This window comes from Agelaius phoeniceus, chromosome 2 (genome assembly GCF_051311805.1).
Source record: "Agelaius phoeniceus isolate bAgePho1 chromosome 2, bAgePho1.hap1, whole genome shotgun sequence".
NCBI lineage: Eukaryota > Metazoa > Chordata > Aves > Passeriformes > Icteridae > Agelaius > Agelaius phoeniceus.
The window spans coordinates 68,058,912-68,077,302 of NC_135266.1; the positions used below are offsets into that span (position 1 = coordinate 68,058,912).

General features: G+C 34.2%; 1 protein-coding gene across 7 annotated transcripts in view; it reads right to left on the reverse strand.

The window, feature by feature from the left end:
• The window catches only part of NBEA (neurobeachin), a 459,156-nt gene that overhangs the window by 318,041 nt on the left and 122,724 nt on the right, over positions 1–18,391 (reverse strand). For all 7 annotated transcript variants that reach the window (XM_077173791.1, XM_077173789.1, XM_077173793.1 and 4 more), the window contains exons 12-18: positions 16,688–16,840; positions 15,800–15,968; positions 7,403–7,482; positions 6,655–6,717; positions 6,449–6,546; positions 4,606–4,698; positions 779–887 (exon numbers count right to left, since the gene is read on the reverse strand). In XM_077173791.1, the coding sequence (XP_077029906.1) occupies positions 779–887; positions 4,606–4,698; positions 6,449–6,546; positions 6,655–6,717; positions 7,403–7,482; positions 15,800–15,968; positions 16,688–16,840 (765 nt within the window). The remainder of the gene's footprint in view (positions 1–778; positions 888–4,605; positions 4,699–6,448; positions 6,547–6,654; positions 6,718–7,402; positions 7,483–15,799; positions 15,969–16,687; positions 16,841–18,391) is intronic.

Sequence of the window (18,391 nt, forward strand, 5' to 3'; positions counted from 1 at the left end):
AAAGCACTAAAAACCTTTTTAGTGCGTAAGATTTTCAGAAATTGTAAGAAATTCTGTTCTAAGTCACCATTTTAGCAATAATTGAAGATGAGACATGAGCTTGATGTGTGCAGGCATGAAGACATGGGTTTCAACCAACATGATGTTCTCGATATTTTGCTTTTACAAAATTGCTCATCATCAAAACTGAAGCCTCTACCAGAACCTGGTAGAACAGCTGAATGCTTTGGGGTCATTCTTATTTACCTCAAGCAGTATCAGCAATATAAAAGTAGCTTTGTTAGTTATCATTTGGCATGGTTAAAAAAGAAAAAAAACCACAGCACTCTTCAAAATTTTGTAAACGTAAAATGAATGACACGAAAAAGAAGAAAGAAAAGAGAGGCATCTCTGACTTAAGCATTTTCCATTTCAACACTCTCCAAACAATGGGGAAGTATGAGCAATTGGAGGTCTGCAGTATCTGTTGTGGTTTTGGTTTTTGTTTGGGTTTTTTTGGTTTTTGCTTTTTTTTTTGGTGAAAAGTGATGAACATCCTAAGGAACAGGACCTCTTCTATCAGAAGTGGAAAGTTTTATAGAACCTATGTAAAAATTAGGACATTGTTAATAAAAATATCTAAAACATGGCAAAATACATTGTGAACCAAGAAGAACTGTCTCAAAATTTTTAAAGTTTTTCTCAAAAGTCTTGAGAATCAGGATATTCTAGAGCGCAGATATTTTAAGTCATGCTTTTTACAGCAGAAACAACAATCTTTACATTTAAAAATTTGTACCTCATAAAGCGTGTTGTATGTTGTAACTGTCACTGTGTTTGTGTGCAGCATCAACCTTTCTCCCAGAAGTGTGAAAAGACTGTGAGTATGCATGATTTCAACCTTTCTCCTGTAAGAGAAAATAAAGGCATTAGGCACATGTCAAGCATAATGAGCATTTAAAAAAAATGCACGATAAAACTCAAAAGCCAAATATTTTGATGCTGTACTAAAAGGCTCCCAAGCTTGTTATTTTATATATATTTAAGATATTTCCCACAATTAATGCAATTGCACAAACATACAAATGTCTTCAGAAAACAATGTTGTATTTAGGATGGGCTTTTGTATTGAAAAAAAAAATCACACCATTCTCAAAGTCAGCTACTACTATCTTACTCTGGGTAAGAAAGTTCAAAATGTGCACAGGCTGGTTAAAATGCTATCACTGAAGAACACAACTTTTGTCACATCACAAGAACTAAGGACAATCCAGCTTCGTATTTTCCAATATTTATCACAGAATTGGTTAGGTTGGAAGCAACCACAGTGGGTGATCTGGGCCAGCCCCCCTCAGATTGCTCAAGCAATCTGTATCTGTTAATACTAATATACATATATATATATATATATATATATATATGGATTTTTCAGTACCACTTTTTTTCTTTATATATCATTCTCTCATGAAAGCAGAATAATTAAATCCTGGAATAACACATTACAATACACTGAAAAGTTATGAAATTCTACATGATTGAAGTGTATTTCACAAACTACTCAAATCTTTAAAAAGTGGAGAAGGAAGCAGCTCACATCAATGAACTCCCCTAGTCCCTAAATCCCACCATTTTAAAATAGGATACAACATCATAAATAGAGTACTCTTCATACTTTGCATCATTAAATTTACCTACTACTATAATAGATATGAAATAAAAATGATTTTTCAAAATAAATAATAATCTATATTATAGCAGCAGAAAATTTTAAATAGGATAAAGTTTCTAAAAATGATATGCATTCAAAAGCTAAGAAAATGTGTTTTCATGATTATCAGTGAAAATAATACAAACTATATAGGTTCATTAAAGAACTTTTGAAATAAATAGATTATTTCATAATTTTCAAAGTAAGTGCCACAAAAGAATGGTAAAACTTTATAACAGTGTGTACTTTTGTATGCACAGAAGGGATTTCATGAATTAATTATGAGAAAACCTACACGTGTTCAACCTTTTAAGGTAGGATTTAGCAGATAGAAGTGGAAATCCATTAGGAGATTTACATGTGTGGGTAAAACCCAAAAGTAAACAAGGGACTATTATTTCAAGTGGTGGCATAGAAAGAATCAAATATGGCAGAGGAGGAAAAAACCAGGATTTTTTCAACTGCTAAGGTTTGACAAAGTAGTGTCTCATCACAGATCACAAAGAAAAATCAGTTAAGTTATTCAGGCTCTCATGTAACGCATTACTGGTCATTTCTGAGAATCAATCACTTCTACTCCATAGCTTCATCTGTGATACATGTATATATGAACTACATCAACAGTAATTGGTTTCGTACCTATACATTTGTTAGTAATATTGTATTGCTTTAGATTTCACAAATCACATAACATCTCTATGTGATTCTGCTTCAGTGTATTACAATGCAGTACCTGTTTCCTGTACTGTGAAACAGGAATATAAGTACTTTGTAATTTTTGTGGTTGACTTCCATTTTATAAAGTCACATCTAGGCACACATATGTGTATGAACAAAAAGGCATAAGCACCAGATGTAAAACATGAAATGGAAGGGCATTTTTACTTGCTAAAATCTACATAAAATATGCACATTTGCAGATGTTCAGAGGTCTAAAAATTAAAAAAAAACATTGAAAGTTACACAGAGTATTCAAGGGGATTTCAATCACTCCAATTACATGAAAAATAAAGTTAATTTTTGCTAAGTACATATGTTCACTCAACAATGGAAATTGCATTGATATATCCATAATTGCAAGTAGATTTTAAATTAAAATTTGAGCTTCTGAAAATTCTCTTTTCTTTTCTTGTAACCACAGAATCATAGAATATGCTGAGTTAGGAGGGCCCCACAAGGATCACCGTATCCAACAACTGGCCCTGCACAGCACCATCCCCAAGAATCACACAGTGCCTGAGAGCATTGTCCAAATATTTCTTGAACTCGTCAGGCTGTGACCACTTCCCTGGGGAGCCTGTTCCAGTGCCCAGCCACCCTCTGAGTGAGAAACTCTTTCCTGATATCCAACCTAAACCTCCCCTGATTCAGCTTCATGCTGTTTCCTTGAGTCCTATCACTAGTCACCACAGAGAAGAGATCAGTGCCTGTCTCTGCTCTTCCCCTCATGAGGAGGTTGTAACTGCAGTGAGGTCTCCCCTCAGTCTCCTCCAGGCTGAACACACAAAGTGACCTCATCCACTCCTCATGCAGCTTCCCCTCCAGGCCCTTCACCATCCTTGTTGCCCTCCTTTGGTCACTCCCTAACAGCTTAATGTCTTGTTTATATTGTGGCACCCAGAACTGCCCCCAGCACTCGAGGTCAGTTGGGCAGCCCCAGCTTAGAGCAGAGTGGGAAAATCCCCTCCCTTGCCTGGCTGGCCATGCTGTGCCTGATGCACCCAGGACATCGGTTGCTAATTGATTTTCTGGATAAATATTTTAAACAACTGTACTTATGTAGATACAACCAGGCTTCTGACAAATCAAACGTTCATCTGGTGTGTCATACTTAATCCAACTCCTATCAATGTGAATGACTTTTACTAAGAATGTTTGAAAAGTCCTTGGAGATTCTTGAGTGGACTATCAATTCGGTTTATTAATTCCCAGAACAGTATTTGACTTGCTGGATCCCAAAGGAAAAATCTCACTTAGAAGCATATTCTCAGCTAACTGTCTCTCAATTATACAGTCATACTTTATTGATCTTACTGAGAGAAAAGCATTTCTAGCAATACCACACTCTGGCTGGACTCCTACCTCCTTTCCTTTCAAATGAGGCTTACATGATGAAGTCTCTTGTGAAGCATGTGGATCATTTTTATAATACACAGCCTCCCACTAAAATGCCATTTTGGGCTAATCCCAGCAGGGATCTTAACACCACATGTAGAAGGGGAAAAATGAGCAACAGCAGGCTATGCAGCACTGCAAGATTGTTAGTGCCTTCTTGACACTATAATATGGAAGATCAGACTAAGTAAACCCATTTCATGACATCAGGTCTTTTTAAATGGGAATATTTCGTGCTGCCACATTTTCTCAGTGAGTATTTCTTGCACAGAGATATGTCCTTACCACCTTTTTAAAACACCACTTGCTTGATGTATCTGCTTTTCCTTCTGAAATATTCCCATGTCAATAAAATGTTCTATTTCATTTTTCCCATCCTTCTAAAACTATTTTTAGAAATGCTGCCCTGAACATTTTATTGCAATGACACTGATGATTCCAGAAGCAAATTTTAGATCACACTCATGTGTTTCCTGTTAACTTTAGCTGAACATGCAATATATAGTTATAGGAGGTATTTCTGGAAAATGTTTCTCCTTTGTTTTAAGACTTGACTTTCAGCATATCTTATATCTGAAAGACAACCAATGTATTGTTTCAAACATCATAGTAATAGCTAGTTAACTGGAAAAAAAAAATCTGATTTATAAAGCTAACAATGTGCAAATTATTAATCAGAAAACCCAATAAAATTTGAAGTTATTTCTAAAGATTGACAAAGAATATACAGTAATCATGACAAAAAGACAAGAAGAATTGTGAACTTAAATACACCACTACAAAAAATTTAAAATTACACTTACTTATGACCCAAATGTTTAAGAAAATATCCAAGGACCTTCAAAGCTTGCACCCATATGCTTTCACTTTTGGAAGCCAATAACTTATAAATTACTCTAAAACAGAGAAACAAATTAAAGCTCAAACATCACATATATCAATTCTATCACTAAACATCACATATATGGCTTGTATTTCACTGAGCAAGAATATTTATTAAGAAATAAATAAATAAAACCAACAATTTACACAAAATAGGATATACTGAAAGAATCAAGTGCAGCATAACAGTTTGATAGAGAATTATTGAGGTTGGGGACATAGTGCAGTTTGGTTCAATGTTTTATAACAGAAAGTAACATCTTATCCTATACTTCTCTCTTGGAACAACCAAGTAAAAGACAGTCTAAGCAGTGGAAGCTTAGGACAAGAGAAGCAGACTGGAACACATTAGGTCATATCCTGGAGTACCTGGATGCTAGTGAAAATCTCCTTTCATTACACCCTCTGTTTTTAAATGCTGGACAAAAAAAATGTGCCCTCAAATACTGGCTAATCCAATTATTAAATTTTTAATTAATATGGTAGGTTTAAGCACAAATTATGCAGTCTTTCAGAAAGGAAACCAGCCTTGATCTGAAGTCACCAAGAGACAGAAAACATTACCCTTGCCCTGTACTTTTCTTAACAACTTTTTGAATTTATATTTTAGTTTCCCATTAGAATAAGCTTGGCTTCAGTTTTTAGTCATTCTTTCTAGTCTTTTTCCACTAAAGAGTGCTTTTTCAGACAATATCTTTCTCTTTTGAAATTACTTCTGCTATTACCAAATGAACCCTGGGGCTTTTGTCCTCTGACATCCAAGGCAAATGAACCCCTAATTTTATGTAAGGCTTTGGGGTGTTTTGTTTTGTTCTTTAAGCTCTTAAAAGTTGTAATTTTGTGTATTCTTGCCACACTTCTACAACGCAGACTTTCAAACAAAGACTGCACCATCAAACACTTTTAATACCACAAATGTTACATAAAGATGTCTCCAGTCTTCCAGATCAGACTTAGTCTTCTTCGAAAAATGACAGGAACAGAATTCTGGTTGAATACAAACTATAGGCAGAAAGCGAAGTCCTAACCATGAGTCTTCTCTTCAATGAGCATTGTTGTTCAAACAGTTTTAAGTACATATCTTTGTACAAAGATCTTAGCATTTAGGCAAAATGGAGCTTGAATCTATCAAGTAGTGGATAGTATGGGGCTTTTTCCCTTTTACAAGCCCCTTGCATTTCCTAAAGTATTCTCAGTACAGAAAAAAACCCCAACATAGTAAATATCAAATTATTAACATAGAAATTATTAGTCCCTGAAAAGAATTATACTACCAAATTAGGCATAAACCCCCCCAAAAATAACACTTTTTTGGGAATTATCAGTTACTAATTTCACAGACAAACAGATAAATGCGTTAATTCCACTTTTTTTCAGACAGAATTTGAGAGGCTAGGGCATGATTTCTTGTTTTCCTCTTGTTCTCCCCAGATAATGTTAAATATACAATGAAAGAACAATTAAAATTATTCTGAGACCAATACATGGCTATTTGATGCATCTTGTTAATTACACATTCTATTTGATTGAGAAGCAAGTAAAACAGTGCAGTTACTTTGAAATATCATAATGATAATCTTAAATGGAAATTCTTTTTTCCTCCAACATATTGAAATCCCTAATTTTTTCAAAAAATAAAGCTCAAGTTAATGAAACTGAAGTTTAAAAGATCAGCTAGTGGGATATTTATGTGAAAAGGAAGCCAACTGGAGAGTCATGATACTGGAAGTACACTTAAGGTACTTTCTCACTTGACTGTCTTACCGTATCCCATTTCTCTGATCAAAGGCGGGAATCATGGATGCTGGATGTTCGGACATTAGTGCCACTAGCAGCTGCAGCACATCATGAATATTTTCATCCTGTATGACAAGCACCAATGTTATTCTACAAACTAACCTCAACAACAAGCTTCCCACAGAGCTGATACAATTAGTCACAATAAAAGGTAGGTAATTAGAGAAATGTACCTCATGCATTGTTAATAAGTAATTTAATATGCTCTGCAGTTCATCTTCTTTCACTCCTCGATCCTAAGGGGGAAAAAAAGCGCTGTTGTTCAGAGAAACTACATTCCTCAGGTTTGGATAAGCAAACCTTGGACCCAGTCAAGTAATTTTACAGCTTTTTCATTTGAACCTAAAAGACCACATTTTCTCTATCATTTTACTGCTTTTCTTTATCATATTGGCAGTTCAAAACAGTATGAGGTCAGATTCCTTTAGTGTGGGCCCTCAGATACTACAGACTATTACTGTTGCTCCTACACTTTGTGAGACAGAACAGAAAATACTGGTGTTCAGTCTAATCTCAAATGGCAGATTATCCCTCAAAGAGTAGCATTCAGCTGTAACAGAGTCCTACACCATGTCTACCAGTGGTAGAACCAGCAAGAAGGATAAAGCAATTATTAGCTTGACAACTGCAATTATATTTTTCATTTGACCATTTTATTTAAAAATTTTAAAATATGACAATTAATTAAAACATATATATCAGACATTTAATAAAATATACATGGCAGAGTTTTGTGAGGTTAATAAGAAATTTTGTATGCATTTACTACTTCTCTGTTGATTAGAAGGATGTGCGTGAACATTAAATTAACCAGAAAAAGACACAATACTGGACAGGTATTAACGATTTTCTACTATGAAAGATACTATTACAAGTATATAACAGATGTCAATGCTTTCGTTCTGGAACAGACCATCTTACCTTCAATATAAGTTGTTTCAAGAACAGAAGCATAAACGCCCTTAATGATATGATTTCTTTCTGGGAGGGCCGAGGACCATCTGGAAGAAACAAAATATAGCACTTTAAAATATAAACTAATTCCTTTAATCACTGCAGCTTCTTAAGGAAATCACAGTTCCTACAACAGATTTAGTACTCTACTCTTATATAAAGTTCATATTTGCAAATGATATCATTTATAACCTTTCAGAATCACATTTTTCAACACAATATATTTAAGTATAAGTGAAGCTCCATTTGGAAAAAAAAGAAATCCATATAATGTTTTACTTAGTTTTTTAAAAGAAACAGGAAGATGAAAGATAGTAATAAGGTGATAGTAATAGACAGCAATAAGTGATAGACAACTTGGAATGACTAAACCACTATGTTAAAAATGATCTGAATGAAAACCAACAGAGAAAGGATTTATGAAATACCAGGGGTAGCCATTACCTGTAGCAGAAACTAAAGCCATTTAACCAAAGAGAAACTACTATCTAAAGCAAATATTCAATTTAAACAAGGAAAAAAAACAATAATCCATAATACTTTAAACAACTGTGCTTGATGAAGCACATTATGAAAACAGAAATATCTAAAAAAGCCAGACATTGAACTATAGCAATTTGAAACTATTTATATTGTATTTGTCACTCTCCTTTTTCATAAATATTGAAGTTGAACTGCAAATTCTTTTGTTAAGCTCCTGCTTCTCAGGCAATCCAGGGCATAGACAGTCTTAAATTTTGTACAGTAAAAATAAATGCAACTTAAATTATTCTTCCATCATCCATTTCACTTTACAATGATAAACACAGATCAAAGTTAAAAAAAAGTCTATGTCCCATTATTATTTCCAATCCAGATGAATACAACTTTTTAATGAAGATTCTCTAATTGTCTTTGGCGATGCTTTTTGAAGTGAAGCCACTGCTTTACACACAGTAATTCAAGTTTGACAAGGGAAAACCTTAAGGGAAGGTATATTTGTTTCACTAGGAGGAAGAAAAAGAATGGCTAATACACTCAAGTTTTCTTCCCTGTTCAGGAGTAGAAAGAGGAGAACTGTGTACTCTTCAGAAAAAAAGCAAATAAATCTCAAAAAGCAAATAAATCTCAAAAAGCAAATAAACCTCAAAAAGCAAATAAACCTCAAAAAGCAAATAAACCTCTGATTGTCCCACTCCACTCACAGTTTGTAAGAACACTAAGGTTATCGTAGTAAAAAAGTTTACCAGCTAGGCTTTAAAGATGTAAGACTAGTCCATATTAATAGTGGCATCATAAAACATCTCATTTCCACTGTAGAAACAGAAGTAATTTGATTTTTTTTATACTAGATGCAATTATATTAAATATTGCATGAATTTTTAGCAATGGTGTGCTTGTTTTCAACAAGCCATTTTTATTTAATAAATATATAAATATGATATTTTTATATAATTTAGCTATTTTCCCCCCTAATTTAAATGTGGATTCAATTTCCCTAACTGCATCACAGAAGTTTCTTTCTTTGTACCCTCTTCCCTCTTACACCTTATTGGGAATCAATATCAGACAATATCTGAAAACCATGGCTAAAACAAAAACATTGGCATTTTGTCTTTTCTATAAGAAAAATCTCTGTCATTTCTGAAAGACTGTAATTATAGAAACAGAATACAGACAATGGAGAGGTCTGCAAAACATTTCTATAACAGAAATTGGAAGGACATGTCAAGAAGACGATATCCCAATGTAACTGGGAACCTCTTCAAAGACACACAAATTTTATTCTACTTCTTCATGTGCCCACTCATTTCCCTGAAGACGTGTGACAACCTTGAAAAGGGTTCTTCAACATGCAAAGGAGACCAAAGGAGTTGTTGCTTGCAGTCTATATGCCAAGCAGGTAAAGTGTAATTTTCCCTTCTCTAGTACTATTTATTCCTTGCATTTTAGTTGGGTCAGGAAGCTTCACTGCTCTAGAATCAGAAAACAGGGACAGCTGCTACCAAAAAGACTTTATTAGTTTCAAAAATTAGTTTCAAAAACTGGCAAGGAAAAATAAGACAGGCTGGAGAAACTGGAGGCTATGTAATCACCAGACAGCTACAAGGAATACAGCAATATGATGTAATGATCATCTGACACAGACTGAAGAGAATTAATTAAATAGGAAGTTCTAAAGCTACCTAAAGCAGTTTTTTCCCCTATTTTATGTCATCACAGTTTTGTACTTCATTACTAATTAAATTACTTCATTCCTAGTTGAAGATTTATTTAAAAAAAAAATATATTATTGACCAAACAATAGGGTATTTTATACTATAATTTAAAAAAAGTATACATTAGCCACACATATACCCAGGGAAAGAAAGATAAGCAGATCTTGTTTTTAACTCAAACATTGCAAAGTAGTTCTTTACTGTCTATTAATCTTTGTGCCCATCACTGCATATAGAAAATTCAGTGTCACCATCACTCAGATACTGATAGTCAGCACTGCTAAAGACTAAAACCAATCTCAAATTAGATCAATGTGAAGATAATCCTTTCAAGATCTGGCACAGCAACCATAAATCCCTAATACAAAATAATCACATTCTTTTTAATTGGCAAAGAGAAAGGATGCCTCCCTTATCCCACACGAGGATGAGTCATTAAAGCATTTCCTGCTTTTAGATTTCTTTATGTATGTATTTTTCACAGAGCCCATCATTTGCGTCAGATTTTTAAAATACACACTCATAATAAGAGTTAGCCTGCTTTACCCAGACAAAAATAAATGAAAAAGTTATAATTTTATGCAATTCCTCCCTGCAGCATAGAGAAATTATAGGGGCATAAACCAGAAGTAAATAAGAGGAAATAAGTAAACACATTCACAGAGTTAAGTACAATCAGTACTGCTGTAAAAAAAACAAACAAAAAAACAAGAAAAAAAACCAAAACCACCCAAACTGATTGGAAGCTTTGAATAATAATAATGATTTCTAATCCTGTCTTTGGAAATAAGTTGTGTTATCAGTTCTACCAACAGACAAACATGACATTCTTCTACCTGTTTTGATTTTTTTGTATGTAAAAAGAATGATTTTTCTACTCCTTAAATTAATAAAGCATGATACAGATAGCAGAATCTGATCTCAACACACACACATAAATGACATCACATGATACGTGGATCACAGAAAACCTGATTTACTCTCTGCTGTAAATCTAACAAGAACTGAGTTCCACTCTAACCCAGCTCTTAAAATAACTCTGGAACTTGTCTATCTTCAAAGAGAAAATCTACAGTTATTTTATTGTCGTAATAATTTTTTGTAATTCCCCCTTCCACAGCTCATGTTCAAAAATATTGGATGTGAAAAACATTCTTGAAAACTATTTAGCATGACATAACTTGTACTTTAACCACCATGCGCTCTCAATAAGGATGGATTCCTGATACTCATAAAGGTAGCACTTATTGAGATTTTGAAGTAGCACTTATTGAGTCTGAAGAACACAGGAAACACCAGTAGAGAGAGAAATGCTTGGCCACTCAGTTCATGAACTAAACCACACAGTTAAGTTGGGAACTTAAATGCAGATTTCTCTCATACAGCACAGGCTCCCCAGGAGAGACGTCACAGCACCAAGCCTGCCTGACTTCAAAAGTTGGGACAATATCCTCAGGCACACAGAGTTGCTCTTGGGGTGTCCTGTAGAGGGCCAGCAATTGGACTTGATGATCCTGATAGGTCCCTTTGAACTCAACATAAAAGCAAATAATTACAGAAAGAAGCTATACATTTTAAGTAATTTTCTCTCCATTGCCTGCTTTGTTGGCTGTTTAGATACTGCAGTGGCTGGGAGATCCTATTATCCCTATTCTGTATGATTTAACAAAACATTAAAGGTGTGCATGTGGCAAATCAACAGAATAGCTGTAACCATAGTCTAATGGTAAAAAAAAAAAAAAAAAAAAAAGATTCTTTTATTTGGAAATTAGATTGATGGTTTAGGTTCTTTGTAAAAAAATTTGAAACAAATAACACCAGAAGAAAAGTGTAACTCATGATTTTAAACAGACAACTTGTCTCTACTATGTGGATTTACATGAAAAATGTAAAGCTACTAATTACAGACCAAGTTGATACTTCTACACTCTGAAACAGTGTTTCCAAAACCTCCGAACAAAATGGAAATACAAATATGAATTCAGTATGCTGAATCTAAGAAGAAATGCCAGTGTGAAACAGGAATCCAATAATAAAAGATACAAAACCAAATTTAAAATGAGTATCTGAAACTTTTAAAAAATATTAAAATTAATTTAAAAACCCCCATTTATAGCTCCCAATTTAGAAGCTAATTACTAGGAGAAGCAAAAGAAAAACTTTAACTTTTTTAAAAGAAAACAGCATTTGCCAAATGGGAACCTTAAATATTGAGCTCCTTTGGCTTTAAAGTAAGTGCTACTAAACTGTCAGTGCAGAAAACTCACCTACTTTGTGTTTTATTAAGGCATAGGAAGGCAATAAAACCCTGAAGCAGAGTAACTGTCAGCAAGTAATAGCAAATCAAAGTAATTATTAACTAACATTAAAAATTGTTTCAATATCTCCACATAAAAATGACATGCCTAGAAGACAAGAAAACATCACACTACTAAAATGTCTGCATGAATAAGCTTACTTCCTAATATGACAGCAAATTATTTGAAGGCACTTTGGCACATGCGGTCAAATTTTAGATATTGGCATGATTTCCAGTAAAGTCTTCTCCAAATCTGAAAAGCCTCATGTCAAGTCAGCCTAGAATTTCAGCTGCAATTTACTCACATGATGACATTTTTCTGTTTCATACATTAAATTAATGTTTATAGAAAATGGGTCCTATTCTTCCATCTGGAGATTTCAAATGCTGCTTAAAATGCAGCAGCTTTAAATTTCACATAACTGTATTTTTACACTGCAACTCTCTTATTTTAACAAAATTTTTTATACATTACTCTACAGTTCAACAAATTATAAACTTTCTGGCTGCAGGTAGGCTAATAAAAATTAACATGAATCCAAAATCCTGGAAGAGTTACCTTTTTTGAACTATTGGGATTGGTAGAGTTATGAGATGCTGAAAACAGAGGTGAAAAATGAAAAGCCTTAAGCATAATAACTACAGCTACTTCTAGGACTGCATTCTATGACTATAAGCTGTCTGAATCAACTAGACCTGCACTTAAAGTTAAAAAACTATTTAGTAAAGAAAAGTATTGCAATATCCAATGATTAAACATTTTAAAGTATTTTCACAAATTTTATCAATTGCTCGCAACTAATGTGGACATCCTGAAACATCTTTTATGAAATGAAGTTAATATAAAATGAAATTTAGGAACCCATCACCTCAGCAACTATATTTTTCACAGTCATTTGCTTGCAAATCATCACAGTTATTACAGCTCTATTAGTCCGTAGCAGAAGTTATCTGTGAAATAATACCAAAAAGTCTCAGTGCTGATTTACATGGAGAAAACTCCATGGCTGTGCTGGCTTTGCTAAGTCACTGATCCTGCTCTCTGACAGGCTGACATTCTTCAGCCATCTCAAGAAAAGCCACTTTTACAGACAGAAAAGAAGCTACTACTTGGTAGTTGTATCAATTACACAGGGTCTTCTGCAGGGAAAGAGGAAGAGGATAAGGAACAAGGAAGAATATATTAAACTTGCAAAAAGTCAAGTTAATCTAGGAATCTAACTAAAGACAAAATGAGAAAATTCAGATACAGTGGATCATAATGTGTTTTCTGAAAATATGCATGGCCTTAGTTTATATAACACTTTCCCAACACTGTATGAAGGCCTTAGAAATTTGGATTTTTGTTGTCAAACTGCTACACCAGGCACCCACTAATTTACACTGCCTGATTACTTTTCAGGGACTGACCTGGTTGCCTTCCAGGTAAAATAAGAATTTTGTGTGCAACTGACACAAATGAGAGGAGAATGTACTATACTCAGAATGAAAGAAAAGGTAGGGATGTAAATCACAGCCATATCCATGCTTAATTTAGAGTTAACTGATTCACATCTCATTCCTAATTTTGTATCCTTGTGTACCTCATGCCTTCTGTTCAGATTTTCATGAATACATTATATATTTTTTGAAGCTATGCAACTGGCATTACACATACAAATACTCAAAAAATACAGCTAACTGCAAAAATACAGCTAACTGACAGATCTGGGCAAGATAAAAACAATCCATGGCTCCTACAGAAAGAAATGTCACTGACTCCACAAAAGAGCAAACCTAGCCAGAGGGAAGCAGTCTGCAATACATTTTCAAAGTGTTGTTAGGTAGTAGTATCATGACACAGAAGCTCAGGAATTATTTCAATTTAAACCAATATAGTAGAAAAAAAAATAATCTCAACCATAACAAGTAGACTGTATTATCAGACTTCCATTCTCAAGTTAGTTGAGGAATTTTCCATGTCTCTACCTAGCTATAAATATGGTTGACACCTGAAAACCTCACCTCACCACAATATCTGGGTATCAACCATCACAAAGTAAATAAGCTGATTATCTGAGTTTTAAACATCCCAATTCCTCACTGATCTCAGACACAGTAATTTGTCCAATGGTAAAACTGTGCCTGTGCAGCAGAGCAGTGTAAACCTCGACAGAGAAGACCTCTCAAAGTATGAATCCTGATTAAGCCACTCCCAGGATAGGATTTGGCTCACCCTAATTTCAGACATCAGAGATGTAGCTCCCACACCAGACCAGCTTCTAACCTCCCACCGAGGTTAGTGGAGATCCAATCTATAGAGGCAACACAGTCTAGGAAGCAAACTGCATTTCAAACAAAGCATTCCTCAAGTGCCTGTCAATTAGAAGTAAGATACAGCTTCCTAAACATACCAGTGTAAGTTGTCACACCATAAAGTGTGCAAAATATCTACCCAAAACAAGCAGATTTGGTGTTGGATACACAGGAAACCTGCATCCTTATGAGAGGCAGGTGAGATGCCCCACCAAGACTACAATGATACTAGAAACCTGTATTAAAGCAACTGACTCCTGCATTCCACTGTGCATTATCAGCAGACATCTAGCTCAGAAGGAGACATCTTCACTGCAGGCACCAAAAAAAAGAAAGTAATTCTATTTTGGCATCAGGAATCCAGAATCAGCTAAGTGGATAATATAATTTACCACTGACAAAGATTTCAAGCTAATTAAGTAACCAACTTAGGTAATTTTCATTAACTAGGATTTCAAACCTTTCATTTAAATGAACAGAAAACTGTGAGTATCATTAAGTATTTTTAAATAAATTTTAATACTTTTTGAAGACTACTCTTTATCTAATATTATACTATGCAAGAGCTATAAATGTCACCCAAGATCCTACAGCAGCTCTTTCTGTGACCTTCAATACCTTCATTGCCTATTAGGACACCTAATCTAGGAAAAGAATTGTTACTTCCAGTTTTGTTTATTAAAAAAAAATTGAGGGAAACCTCTATTCATACAGCTCACTTGCAAAAAGAATTACCCAATAACTAATGTGTTAGATATATCACACTCTTGAATATTTGGGTATGTGACAGTATTAAGAACATTTCCCAATTCAATTTCTCAGCATGACATTTATAGTTACACAATAAAATAATTAATAAATTCTCATTTATCAAGTATTTTTTAAGAGACTTTCAGGCAAATCCTTCCTCCTTTACACAAGTAGATAGCTAAATGTAATGGCATTACAGCCAAAACGTATAGGATTAGAATGATTTGCTCTGCTTAATACACATCTGTAACATGCAGCATTCAAGCAGTATTCATTATTACATTTTGTTGGTTCTGTCATTCAGTACCTCCTGTGCTAAGCTAACTGCATCACTTTAAGCAAAATTAAATAAATCTCCATTTTATAAGGAGAAAAAAATATTATTGAACTGGAAATACAGTTTCAGAGACCTCTGCAGAACTAGAAGTTTCCACTCTGTTTTCAAGGTCACTTAACACTACTAATCACTCAAACCACACAAAGATTTCTTTGGCATATGAAATACATGTAATATTTTGTCTTTATTACAGAAGAAGAAAAATCAATCTTTTTTTATATTTCCTAAAGTATGCCCACATAAGTATATGCTACGTGACTGGAGACCAGAGTTGGAATCTTCTGGGAATACATGTAAACATAAATTATCAGCATGAGTTTATGATACACCAAAAAGTATTTCCATAGTCCTTCTACTGATGGCCATCAACTATTGCCATTTATTCATCTCCTTGTCTACAGATCCAAGGAGCTTTCAGATATTCACATCACAAACATTCCTACAGGAGAAATGTTTATATTTTCTTCCTCGTGTGTGGCACTTACCCAGCCCTTTGGGAGTGATGCCACTGCTGTCAGCAGGGTTGACCACCCAGTAGTAGTATTTCAGCGTGTGCATGAGCTGCAGCACTGTGCCCACTCGGCGGATGGTGTTATAGATCGTGGCAGTCCCAATGAATTCAGCTGACAGGTAGGTGTACAAAGATAGCTGCACCTGGGGAATGAAATAGTTACCCGCAGAAATGTAAGCTCTGCATTAGCAACTCTAAATTGTAGGGGTCTTTGTAGAATAGACCTTGGATATGATACAAAAAACTGAAAAACTAATTACAGCTCAGCTTAGAGTAGGGGCTGCACTGATTTAAGTTAAGATAAACATATTGGCTTGCTTTCTATTCTGACTTTTTATACAAAAAGTATATATTTTTAGTTTTTAGGACAACACCACTTTTCACTTTGGTTTACATATCTCTACTATGATTACTTAGGAAAACAATTCATTATTACCAGAGAGGAACGATAACATGCTAGAGATTTTATCAAACTAGAATATATAGTTTGAAATAAAATAAGAGCTTACATTAACGTGTAACAAAACACATTTTTACTGCAATTAAAACCACAAAATTTTATGCTTAATCTGTAGGAAAACAATGTAATGCAATCACTGAAAAAGGGACTGGGTTTCTTGAAACAGTCTTTTCATAGAATCAGACAATCTTAGGCAATAATTTAACTGCTTTTATGAAAGTATAAAAGACATTGGAGTATATAGTTAAGCAGTGTACAGACTTCATGATCTAAGATCATTGCTATGCTTACAAAACAAATCCAAAAGAGAAAAACCAAAAACCTAAGTAGAATATCATAGAAGAATACAGGTATTTAATTTTGTTGTAGGAGAGTCTTAGCATTATGCCAGTGTACCATTACCTTTGCAGGGGTATGTATCCAGATAGCAGGATTGAAAAGGATGTGATCACATAATTGCTTCAGTAGAGGTGCTCCATGAGATAATCCATCCAAATATTTTGCAAATGACAAAAATTGTTCCAGAACTGCTCTGGTTATATGAACTCTAGATGACTGGGGGAAAATAATCAGAAAGAAAAAAGAGAAAGAAAAAAAAAATCTTCTTTTAAAATATAATTACAGCAGAACTATGAAGCAGTATTTTCACCTAGCTCATCATTACTACATACCTTCAGCTTGCATGTTTTAATGTGATTGAATATCAAGGCAGTTTATACTTTATAACAATATCAATGGTCTTTCTAATGGCTATATTTAACAGGCTAAAATATCCATCAATAACTTTGTTTTTTGGTATTTTGCTTAGTTTGGTTTCTTTTAATTTTATTAGAATCCTGTCAGGATCCTACATTTTACAGCACAATTCTTCAGAAGTTCATCTGAAGTCCTCACCTCCTCTTAAATTAGTGTCTTACTGAAATTTGGTGTCTCAGTGTGTGAACACACATTATTAGGAGACTTGCTTTTGTTTCTTAAACTTAAGTAGGTATTTGAAGGAGTTGGGCTCATAGTTTCCTCAAATTTCAGGATTCTTTCATTTTCATAGCATATGCCATGAAATCACTGTTGAGACCTGCTCCTATGTAGTAACATGGTCTGAGGACTTTGACAAACTTCTTTGTATACTAAATTAACATGAATAATAATAATAATATGAATAAATAGTAAAAAACTCTAAAGATTTTTCTCCTTGCCTTCTCCACAAAATGTCAAGCACTGGAACAGGCTGCTCAGGGAAGCAGTGGAGTCACCAGCCCAGATGTGTTGATGTGGCACTGAGGGACAAGGTTTTGTGGTGGACTTGGCAGTGCTGTGTTAATAGCTGGACTCTATTTTAAAGGTCTTCTCTAACCGAAATGATTCTGTGATTCTATTTTTCAATTATTTTTAATGTTGTAAGTACAGTCTGGGAATATAGAGATTTATTATTTTTAGAACTGAAGTCTACTATCAGTAATACAAGTTCAGCCTACATGCTGAATTTCCTTTGGCTTGTACATGAAAACTCACAATAAATAATCTGCAACTAATAAGAACAAAAATGCTGTTTGGAAGTTCAAGTAAAAAAGAAAAAGCTCTCTCTCTTCTCTGGAGAATTTGATTACATGCAAATAAACAACAGATACAACAGATAATTAAAAAATAATAAAATTGAGACTAGGAAAGGATGTTTTCCCACCATGTGTGCCAACTGAATATAAGCATATATTGAAAAAAGAGAACAAATCCTTTCAAAAAACTGCAGCTAAGTAAATATAATGTAAAAAAAAAAAAAACACCCAGAAAACAACATATGCTTTAAGAATTATGCTGTGATCAATAGAAATCTTTTAAATACTCACATGCCCAAGTCTAATGAACATAGCAGGTGTTAATTAGAAGAGCATGGGAACTTTTTTTAAAAAAATCATGTTGAACATTCTAAATCAATGTATTCCATGTGTATAAACCATAATGCTCTATTCAAGGGAAAGCCCTCCATGAAGGCTCACCAGTCTGCCTGTGTGCAACTCACCAAACCAAAGCTAACAGCTTTGTAAGTTCCTTCTTGTTATGGCACAAGAAAATGTAACCTTGGAAAAAAACAGCACCTTAGGCTAGTTC